General features: G+C 46.4%; 1 protein-coding gene across 3 annotated transcripts in view; it reads right to left on the bottom strand.

Moving 5' to 3' along the window:
• Window positions 1–269: 269 nt before the first annotated feature.
• Ccdc91 (coiled-coil domain containing 91) overlaps window positions 270–11419 on the bottom strand; it is a 173787-nt gene continuing 162637 nt past the window's right edge. For all 3 annotated transcript variants that reach the window (XM_052175315.1, XM_052175316.1, XM_052175317.1), the window contains one exon: window positions 270–1339. In XM_052175315.1, the coding sequence (XP_052031275.1) occupies window positions 1229–1339 (111 nt within the window). In that variant the 3' untranslated portion in view covers window positions 270–1228. The remainder of the gene's footprint in view (window positions 1340–11419) is intronic.

Here is an 11419-nt window from a genome sequence, read left to right as displayed (position 1 = left end):
TCCTTCAGTCTCTGTTCCACACTTTGTCTCCTTTATTGCTCCTGTGAGTATTTTGATCCCTTTCTCAGAGGAACCCAAGCACCCCCACTTCAGTTCTCCTTCTTGAGGTTCCTGTGGTTTGTGAATTGTAACTTGTTTATTCTGAGCTTTTGGGCTAACATCCACTTGGTTCTGAAGCAGGACTACACAGCAAGGCCCTGACCATTAAAAAAAAAAAAAAAAAAAAAAAGGAAGGAATCTTACAGAGAAAGAAATCATGACAATCAAGCAACTTTTTGGAGTTCCTTTTATTATACTGAGAAATCCCAGAAAGATACAAAGTCCCAGGAAGCAGAAGCACTGAAGGAAGTGAGTACAACATCCCAGGGGTTCAACCTATTCATGATTTCACACCAGAGCACACTGCTCAGGAATCACAAACATCCCGATTTACCCTTTGCGTTTGGTATTTGATTAAATAGATGCGTAGATGTCTGAGTTATGTTTTTTCCAGATGTTAGATTATGAAACATGATCTCGAGCCTTTGAAGAATGGCAGGAACCAAGCCTGGGTCACACATTCCAGTTTACATGGGGCAGCTGCTGCAGGCCTGGCCAGCTAGTGTTGCTCATTTTTGGTAAATCAAACACACGGGGTCACGTGTGGGGAAGAGATCAGGTTAGTCAGCACAATGACCATACCATGCCAATGTTTCTGCATCTGCTAGCATCTGCTTCTGTAATCTACGTAGAATCAAGTAAATACCTAGTTATACAGTAGTTGCTCCCTGCACATCACCCTGAGGTACTCACAAGGTAATCCTTTACCAAATACAGTGTCATCGGGTCAGCAGAAGCTGGACAGGCTTACCTGATGCACTCTGGGTAACACACCACCTTTCCATGCCTTTGGGCCACAGACACTCTTCTCCACTGCTACTCATGACAAAACAGCAGAGAATAAGTTAGATCCGTTGATGGGTCTTGTGGAAACTGCTCTGGCTCATCCTGGAACTGGAAACCACTTTCCAGGTTTAAACAGAGAACAAGAGCACTTGTCTAAGTCACAGCATCTAACTTACAAGTCTAGTGACTGACGCAATGGCCAGGGCAAGACAGCCCATCACGTTCCCTTTATTCAATGCCACCAGGAAATATGGCCATTAGAGCACTCAGCTACTTCTGGGCGCAGGAGACAAACGGCTTCCGAGTGGGCAGGCTTAATTACCAGGACGGATCAGCTGTATCTCTATTCAATGTCAACAGGCTCCGTAGCTATTAAAGCACTCAGCTGCTTCTGCGCGCAGGAGAGGAACAGCTCCAGGCTGGACAGGCTACGCTGGCGGGTGACTTGATCAAGCTGTTGATTATTTAGAAAGAAGAGAGAGAGAGTCAGTCGGGAGAAATCCAATATGATGCCAGTGATAAAACACTAGGAGCTTTCTGGGAGAAAGGACATGAAGCCCAGTGGGACTTCCAACAGTCTACCTGTATAATCAAGGTTGGCCCCCTGTTTGTTATCCAGGCTGACGGTGACACTGCACTCTCACGGCTGACTGTGGTCTGCAGTTACTGGAGAAGTTGTATGTAGAATATCAGAGTGGTTTTTAGAAAATATGAGAACAAACATGCTGGTTCTTGAATAGACCAAATAAATACCCTCAAAGATCCTATGGATACCACACCAATGATATCACACTTCAATTGAGCACAGAGCTGGGGGAGGAGAGGACTACATAAAATAACTGGGGGAGGGGCTGGAGGGGCAGCTTGTCATTTAGGGTTAAGAGTGGTGCTGCTTTTGCAGAGGACTACAGTTCAGTCCCCTGTACCCACATATATAGGCTTATTAACTCTTGTTCCAGAGACCTGATGCCCTCCCTGGATTCTAAATGTACCCCACACATTTGCCTCTACCACATAGACACAAACATAAGTAACAATAAAGTCAATCTTCAAAAAATATTTGATAATGTTGAAAATTTGATAATGCTGTGAGATCTATTCCCCCTGCTGAGAGATTTTAAATTAGGTCTATAATGACAAAAGTAAGGTTGATGTTGCCAGTAGTAAATGAGAATGTGTCTCTTTTGTTTTAAGTCTATTGTAAATTGATTAAGTGCCTTAGACAGCTCAGGTAAGGCATGGCGGCTTCTCACTGTGTGACCTATGGGAGCCTCTGTGTCATGACAGGTTCTCACCGTGTATCCTACTGGAGCCCCTGTGTCATGACAGCTTCTCACCGTGTGTCCTATGGGAGCCCCTGTGTCATGACAGCTTCTCACCATGTGTCCTATGGGAGTCCCTGTGTCATGACAGCTTCTCACCGTGTGTCCTATGGGAGCTCCTGTGTCATGACAGCTTCTCACTGTGTGACCTATGGGAACCTCTGTGTCATGACAGCTTCTCACCGTGTGTCCTATGGGAGCCTCTGTGCCATGACAGCTTCTCACTGTGTGACCTATGGGAGCCCCTGTGTCATGACAGCTTCTCACTGTGTGACCTATGGGAGCCCCTGTGTCATGACAGCTTCTCACCGTGTATCCTACTGGAGCTCCTGTGTCATGACAGCTTCTCACCGTGTATCCTACTGGAGCCTCTGTGTCATGACAGCTTCTCACCGTGTGTCCTATGGGAGTCCGTGTCATGACAGCTTCTCACCGTTTGTCCTATGGGAGCTCCTGTGTCATGACAGCTTCTCACCGTGTGACCTATGGGAGCCTCTGTGTCATGACAGCTTCTCACCGTGTGTCCTATGGGAGCCTCTGTGCCATGACAGCTTCTCATCCTGTGACCTATGGGAGCCCCTGTGTCATGATAGCTTCTCACTGTGTGACCTATGGGAGCCCCTGTGTCATGACAGCTTCTCACCGTGTATCCTACTGGAGCTCCTGTGTCATGACAGCTTCTCACCGTGTATCCTACTGGAGCCTCTGTGTCATGACAGCTTCTCACCGTGTGTCCTATGGGAGTCCGTGTCATGACAGCTTCTCACCGTTTGTCCTATGGGAGCTCCTGTGTCATGACAGCTTCTCACCGTGTGACCTATGGGAACCTCAGTGTCATGACAGCTTCTCACCGTGTGTCCTATGGGAGCCCCTGTGTCATGACAGCTTCTCATCCTGTGACCTATGGGAGTCCCTGTGTCATGACAGCTTCTCACTGTGTGACCTATGGGAGCCTCTGTGTCATGACAGCTTCTCACCGTGTATCCTACTGGAGCCTCTGTGTCATGACAGCTTCTCACTGTGTGTCCTATGGGAGCCCCTGTGTCATGACAGCTTCTCACCGTGTGTCCTATGGGAGTCCCTGTGTCATGACAGCTTCTCACCATGTGTCCTATGGGAGCCCCTGTGTCATGACAGCTTCTCACTGTGTGACCCATGGGAGCCCCTGTGTCATGACAGCTTCTCGCCCTGTGACCTATGGGAGCCCCTGTGTCATGACAGCTTCTCGCCCTGTGACCTATGGGAGTCTCTGTGTCATGACAGCTTCTCGCCCTGTGACCTGTGCAGGTTTGTGCAGTAAAGTATCCTGTTTTACCAAGAGGCTCTCTGTTGAGTATGTGAAATGCGCAGTTCTAAAGGTGCCACTGCATTTTTATTTCTTTGGTAGTAGCGTACAGATTCACCAGCTCCACTATGGAGTTTTCAAAGGTAATCTGTTGCTCCTCCTGTGACTTTTTACCCTTGGCTGCCCCTACGGTCATGCTGCATGAGTTTCATTGCCTGCCTCCCTTCCTTGCAACTTCATCCTCCTCTAGTGGTTCCTGCTCTGGCTTGACAGCCTACCCCACCATCCCAGCCACACAGACAGATTTGAACATTAACTGTGAAGATGAGTGCATGACAGAAGATGCAGAGCTTTTCTTCTTCAGTCTGAGGTACTCTGCTTCCTATAACAACTTCCAGACCAACTCGTTCATCCTGCAAGCTTCACTTTTCTTTATGGCTGAATAAAATTCTATTGCCCATACACACTACATTTCTTCATTATCCATATGTCAACAGATGTCTAGGCTGAGTCTATTTCTCTGTTATTACTATGAAGAGAGGGGGAAATAAACAGGGAATTGCAAATGTTTCTGTAGGGGACACAGAGTCCTTCAGGGGTGTCCCTGCATGTAATATAGCTAGGTGATGTAGGTGTAGTAGTTATTTTAAAGATTTTTTTTTTCTGAAACCTCTACCAATCGTGAAAAGATTGAGCAGGATCTTAGTCAGGATTTTTATTGCTATGGTGCTTATCAGGACCAAAGGCCACTTGGGGATGTAAGGGTTGATTTCATTTTTTTTTTTTTGATTTCATTTTCTAATTACAGATAATAGTCCATCATCAGGAAAGTCAGGGCAGGAACCTGGAAGCAGGACCCAGAGCAGAGGCCCGAGAAGACCTGCTTACTGGCCCGTTCGTTCCTCATGGTTTGCTAAGCGTCATGGCTTGCTATCCAGGATCACCTGTAGGTCGCAGCACCAAGTAGGCTGGGCCCTTCCACAGTCATAAAACAAGAAAATGCCCCAAGGGTTTGCCCACAGGCCAGTCTGGTGGGAACATTTTATCAGTTGAGAGTCCTCCTTCCCAAATGCCTAGCTTGTGTCAAGTGGACTAAAAATGAACCAGTCCAGGTAATAGTTCCCTGACTTTTTAAACTTTATAATCATGGATATATAAAACAAAACTTGAAATATATCCTACCATATTATTTCTTCTAAAAGTTTGTCTAGACCATAATCAAACAAATTGCAAGTACATGGAGATCAGCGGTCGATTGCTCCAGTACTTGTATAGTTTTGGAGCTTTAATGGTGAGACCGAACTGCTCAGTCTAACTTTCCCACATCAGTGTGGAGAGTTCTTAAAGGGATATTTCAATGCGTTGGAATCTGGCTGTTGTGTATCAAGGAGAGTCTTCCATGTCTGTTTCTGATAAGATATGTTCTGCAGATGCTCATTCCTAAACTACCTGCTTTATGCCCATAGGGACACTGGAAAGCTCTGGATGACAATACAACACCCTGTCCTGACTTAGAACCACCAACTTCAAGATGCAGCATGCACGTGCGTGCACATACATACATGCATGCATGCATATTCACTCAAACACACATACTCACACACACAAACATGAACACATGCACACAGGCACACAAACATGCATATATGCACACAGGCACACAAACATGCATACATGCACACACAAATGTACACACACACACACACACACACACACACACACACACACACACGCATGCACTCGCTCCTAAGATCCTGGACTTTTTCTGATCCATCCATCAGATTCTTCTGTGGCGGTTTGCACTGCAGTGCTTGGGATGAGTACTACCATTTTTCCTGTGCCCCGTCTCATCACATTGTGCCTATTCAGTACAGCTGAAGCACAAGCACAGTAACCTGTCTGGTTGCTTTACCAGAGGATCTCTGGTATTACACTATTATGCACATGCCTTCTGTAAGGAGTTTTTCTATTAAAAGGACTTTTCTATTTTTAGATAAATAAGTCTGATGTGAGAATCCACACTGTATAAAAAGCTAAAGGTCAGACACAGAGTCCCTCTCTGAGAATACATCTGTGGCATCATAACCATGTTGACAGAGATGTTTTGGATCAACTTTAGGGAAATTAGTGTTACATAAGATAAATGTTTAGAATAATCAGACTTGAAGGACTCAACACTCTGGGCAGCGGTTTGACCTGAGGCGATGCCAGCTGCCTTAACCTTGAACTTGAGAGCTTGTGGGTCTGGCCTCTTCATCAGAACATTCACAGTCCATGATGACCGCCTGCTCAGAGTATGTCTCCAATGCATCCCAGAAGTCACCACAAAAAGACGTCGTGTGACTTTCCCATGCTCCAGATGGACCACAGATGCTTGTCGAGGGTAAATGAGAAGCGGGTACGGAGTCTGAAGTGCATGAGCCACAACTAAGGGCTGCTGCTGTGTGTTAACATGTCTTATGGTAAGAGCTTCTCTGTTCTCAGGCCGTCTGCCCTCTCATCTCAAACTACCACAGAACCCACGGGGAGCGCAAGCATTCACTTCTGTTCTTCACTAAAGCAACGATACACACTGCTGTGCATGCACGCACCTTAGCACATGACCCTGCTCAGCTCCACAGGCTCAGTAGCAGAGCTCGGCCAGGACACAGCACCCTGCAGCAGACATGGAGTCGGCAGGGACTTCCTGTGCTGTCAGGAGCATACCTCCTGAGGAGAGGCCTGGACACAGCAGCCCCAGGTCTGCCAGTGGCAACTTTAACACAACCAGAAAACCAGACCCTGGATTTAGAGTTCACAGAGGCAGAAAGCTAACTAACTACTGCTTTCCAGAGTGTCTCTGGCTTGATAATCTGGACACTATCACTTGGGGTTTTGAGGAACTGATCCCTTGAGGCTGGACACTGATTTCCAGACTGTCTGAGAGGCTACATGGCTTTCCTGCGTGTCTGAGGAGCAGGACACTGCTTCCTAGGGTGCCTCTGTCTTGTGAGCCTGCCCCGAAGCCGTGATTTTATTCTCCTGGCAACTTTGTGTGTGGGGGGCAATTGGGCTTTGCAAGGTTATGACTTGCCCAAGTGGAAGAGCGGGCAGACTTCACACCAGGTGTGTGTGGTACCCAAGCCTCTCCTCCAACCTCAGCATGCATGGCCTTCTCAGATAAGAGCTTCAGTTATGACTGGGGGCCTTGGCACAGGATCTATTTTGCTATAAATAAACAGGGGTTCTTTATGTTGCACCCGAGTGCAAGAGCCTGTCACGGTGCCAAAAACCTGGCAGAGTCAGCCATCAGACAATGCAATCTCCGTCCTTCCACAGAGACTCAGTAAGTTTCAGAAACTAACACACGAAAGGATCCCTGAAAGCACACCAAAGGCATTCAATGGTATTCAGCGTATTGAATATACCAGGAAAAAAAGATCCTTTAACAACCTGGAAATGTCAGCAGCTATACAGAGAAAGTATAAAGCTCCCTCCCATTCCTAATGAAACAAAGGCTTTCACCTGACTGACACCGTGTGATACTAAGAACACCTCACAGTGCACAGCCATCTAAGCCTGGGTGACCTCTGCTCACTCACTTCTGCATTTCCAACTGGTAAAGTGACTGTTCTGCCCAAGACCAGTGTGTGCTGGGGCACATACTTGGTTAGGGATTCTCATGACTTAGTACCCAAAATTGAACCCGTGCCATTTCATGAAAGCACCGGTTAACTGAATGGAACTTACTGTGAATATATATTTTTTCCTTTGAAACCGTCTCCATCTTCATGGATTTTATACTGGATATGTATGTGATCATGGAAATCTGATCTCTGTAAACTATACCCAGTGCCTGGCACACTTTAAACAGACTCAGTAAGTTTCAGAAACTAACACACGAAAGGATCCCTGAAAGCACACCAAAGGCATTCAATGGTATTCAGCCCTCAAGGGAATGGAGGGAGGCAGCACCTTCCCTGTTGTCCCTTCTCAGAAATCACTGCCACCTCCCAGCTGGGTCTGGGAACAGAGGAAGCAGTAAGTCCCTCCCATTCCAATACAAATGAAGGTGGTTTTGCTTTCCCTCCACGCTTAACACAGAAGATACTAAAAAAGTAGAAAAAAAAAGCGGCTAGAACCTGCTCAGACAGGGTTTATGGTGATGCGTGCTTGGCAGCAGCTGCCATCCCTTTCACCAACAGTGGAGATCTGGGGACGGTGTGTGTACACACCCTCAGGTCACTGTTGGTTCTACTGTGCTTTCTAGGCCGTGATAAACACCATGGCCAAAGGCGACCTTTGGAGAGAAGGTCCTGCTATGGCTTATGACTGCACTCTACCATGAAGGTGAGTCAGAGCTGAAGCAGAGGGCATGTAGGATGCTGTTTACTGGCTTGCTCAGCCTGCTTTCTTATACAACCCAGGCCCGCCTGCCCACTGGCAACCCCCTCCATAGTGAGCTGGGCCTTCCTACAATAGAGAATAAAGAAAACGCCCCTAAAGACTTGCCTACAGCAAATCTAATGGAGGCACCTTCTCAACTCAGGCTTCTTTCCCCAGATAACTCCAGCTGTGTCAAGTTGACAAAAACCACTCACCCACATGGTTTCTGGGGTTAGTGGGCAGAAGGTAAAGAAAAGACACTGAGATGGAGCTCCCAGATACAGCCTTACAGGAGACAGGCATCTGTTCTTTGCCATTTATGTTTCCTGTGTTTTGATCACTGTTTCAAAATGTACCTGTTGGAGATTGAACTGGAAGTGCTGCATGAATGAGGTAGTTAGATGTTGTGAATACAGTGGGTACGTAGACAGGGTGCCAAACAAGGGCATCAAGTCTCAAGGACCCTGTCTATAGAGAACACCTAGACCAAGCACCCTGGCCAGAGAGAGCACCCAGACCCAAGCACCCTGGCAAGAGAGAGCACCCAGGCCAGAGGGAGTACCTAGACTCAAGCACCCTGGCCAGAGAGTACCTAGCCCCAGTGGCTCCAAGCTGTCAGACCCTACTCAGCCCTTGTGCTCATCTGGACTTCAGACTTCTGGATGTCCTTACACTGCTGCTGATTTAGTTTATTCTTAAAAAAGATTTTAATCATGGATCCGTTTGAGTATATGTGTGTGTGTGTGTGTAGTTAAATGCATCTGTGAGCCACCTGATGAGGGTGCTCACAACAGAGCAGCAGGTGACTGTAGAATCTGAGCTGTCTCACCAGCCTTGAAAACTCAGCTTTTAGATCATGAACAAGAATGTGAGAACAGGATCAACATGTTAAATGGATCCTGAGTTGCTGAGTTGGAAATTATAACTTAGGGGTTGAAGAGCAATCCTTAGAACATAATTTCTGATAATAATTTAGGAGTCTACAGAGGGAGCTGGGTTGTGGTATCACATGCTTGTAGTGTTAGGACTTGACAGGCTAAAGGATGCAGATCCCCAAGGCCAGCCTGGATCACACTGAGTTTCCAGGAAGAGAGAGGGAGGGGCAAAGGAAGAGGGGGAGAGAAGGAGGGGAAGAGGGGGTGGGGGGAGAGAGGGGAAGAGAGGGAGGGGAAGAGGGGGTGGGGGGAGAGAGAGGAGAGAGGGAGGGGAGAGGGGAGAGAGGAGAGGAGAAAGGGAGAGGGGAGAGGGAGGGGGAAAGTGAGGGGGAGAGAGAGATTGGGGAGAGACACCAAGGAAGAAATGTGTTTTACTTTTCTAATGTCTGTTGAACATTACATTACAAAGAGGAATTGGCAGTTTGGGGGGCACAGAGTTTATGAACCCATGATAAGCCTAGAATAGAAGCTCTCATGTGTGGCTGTTCCTATTTTAATCATTTTCTTCTCAACTAAGTATCTCTGATCTATTGATCTGATTTCTATTCATCCCAAACAAGTTAAAAAAACTATTCCTAAGAACAAAGCAAACAAACTCAGCCTGTTCCCCATTAGGGTATTCTCTGCTGACAGGACTTACTACCTCCCTTTTAATATTTATAGGCTAATTATACATATTAGGCTATATAAGTTAATTATTAATATTCATTGGCTAAGTTACTTAAACTTTCTCATATAACCCAATACTCTATTATGGTGGTACTGGGAGACAGGATTAGTAAGGGGCAGGAATACCCTTTCTGACAACTTAAGTGCACACTCAGGGAGTGAGTGTGAAGTGGGCTTGGCCTCAGGTCACCAGAGTGCATCTGTGCGTACAAGTTCATTCTCCAAGGACCCTGTTAATCCAAGTGACAGAGCAAAGAAAGAAAAACTCTTTCCTTCTGTCTTAATGTAAATGACATCAGGCAGGGACTGGAAGGGGTGGGTCAACCTTCCAAGGGCAGGTGGCAAGTCACCTGCAGACCCTGCCTCACAGAACTCCATTACAGTCACTTCTCTCCATGACCTGTCTTTACTACAGCTGTCACAGTGCTTAGATGCAGACTAGAGATGGTCTTGATGCCCATATTCCTTATATATATTCCTTATATAAAGTCCTTGAGAAATGCCAATGCACAGAACAGGGCCATCTACAGGTAAACCCTGTTCATGGTACACATGGCAAGATGCCAGTCTGATCTTACATCCCCTGAGCAGCTGGGGGTACTATCTACAAGTTCCCATTTCATAGCTCTTTATTTCTTAAAAGGAAGCACAAAAGTGTATTTGCAGAGGGCATATTTCAGAATTCAAGCCTTATAAATATGTACTCTTTGGGTGGTAGAAAGAGGCTTAGGTAAAGCAAGGTCCTCATCCAGCTCAGTTGGGTTAGGTATAAAAGAAATGGGAAAAGGCAAGGATAATGTCTGGAGAGGAAAGCTGCTACCACGCCTGGCTGCTCACTGGGAGAGTGCTTGCCACAGCCCTTTCTTTAAATGTAGGATGAAAGGCAGGGCGACTAAAACCCTGCAGTTCAAAGTTTAGTCTGGAAGGTACCAGTATAGTGTTCACTCTTCCAAGAGTCCTGAACTGAGGAGGAGACACTTTTGGGGCTTGCTCAGGGGAAGGGTGTGGCTTCCAAGAGTGGTAAGAACAGTTTCTGCATCTATCCTGCTAGGAGGAAATGAAATTACAAGTGGCAAGGTGTCAGACTGGCTACATCCCAGAAATGCCAGGGTGACAGACCAGAGACATGCCAGAGCCACTGGCAGCTGGCTGGCACTTCTGTGCTTGCAGGACTTACTCTGTATCACTGTTTCAAGATCACTCCGAGGCTTCCTGAATAGACAACGCCATGACCTGCCATAGTTGTTAATTTAAGACACTTCACAAAGGCTGTACAACCTCAGTGCCCAGCTTTGTGGCTGTTTTCAGTGGAAGGCACCTGTAATCCTAGCACCTGGGAGACTGAAGCAGGGGGATTAGTTAAATCCAAGGCCAGCTCAGGCTACAGAGTGAAACCCTATCTCAAAAGTCAAAGCAAAACAGAAGGGAGTCCTTGTCTGAGAACCAGCAAAGTCTGGCCTCATATTTCCATACAGTGGAAATAACAGTGGTAGGAAGTGATCTTTCTAAAGGACTCATTAAGTTCTGCAAAATGAATGAATAATACAGCAGAAGACTATCTGCTCCCAAATGCATGATGATATGAAGGGCTTGGTATGATTGCTCAACAATTTTTGCTGCCCTTCCAGAGGACCAGAATTCTCTTCCCATCATCCACATAGTGGGTCACAACATCCACTTATTACAGTTCCAGGGGAATCCAATGCCCTCTTTTGGTCTCTGTGGACACTGTAAGTCACACACACACACACACACACACACACACACACACCACATAAAATCAATGAATATTTTTAAGGTATATGAAAACATTTATGAAAAAACTGATCAGAAAATATCTCTAAGCACTCGTAAGTGACTACAAAGGACTTTGGTGGTCAAGATCAAACGTTAACGCTAGGGGAGAGGCTAAAGAAACACAACAAACACCTTAACACAGCTCAGAATAAATAAACAAA

Source organism: Apodemus sylvaticus, chromosome 2 (genome assembly GCF_947179515.1).
Source record: "Apodemus sylvaticus chromosome 2, mApoSyl1.1, whole genome shotgun sequence".
In the NCBI taxonomy this organism is placed as follows: domain Eukaryota; kingdom Metazoa; phylum Chordata; class Mammalia; order Rodentia; family Muridae; genus Apodemus; species Apodemus sylvaticus.
Note: the sequence above shows the minus strand (reverse complement) of the source record. Positions and strands in the feature narration are given on the sequence as shown.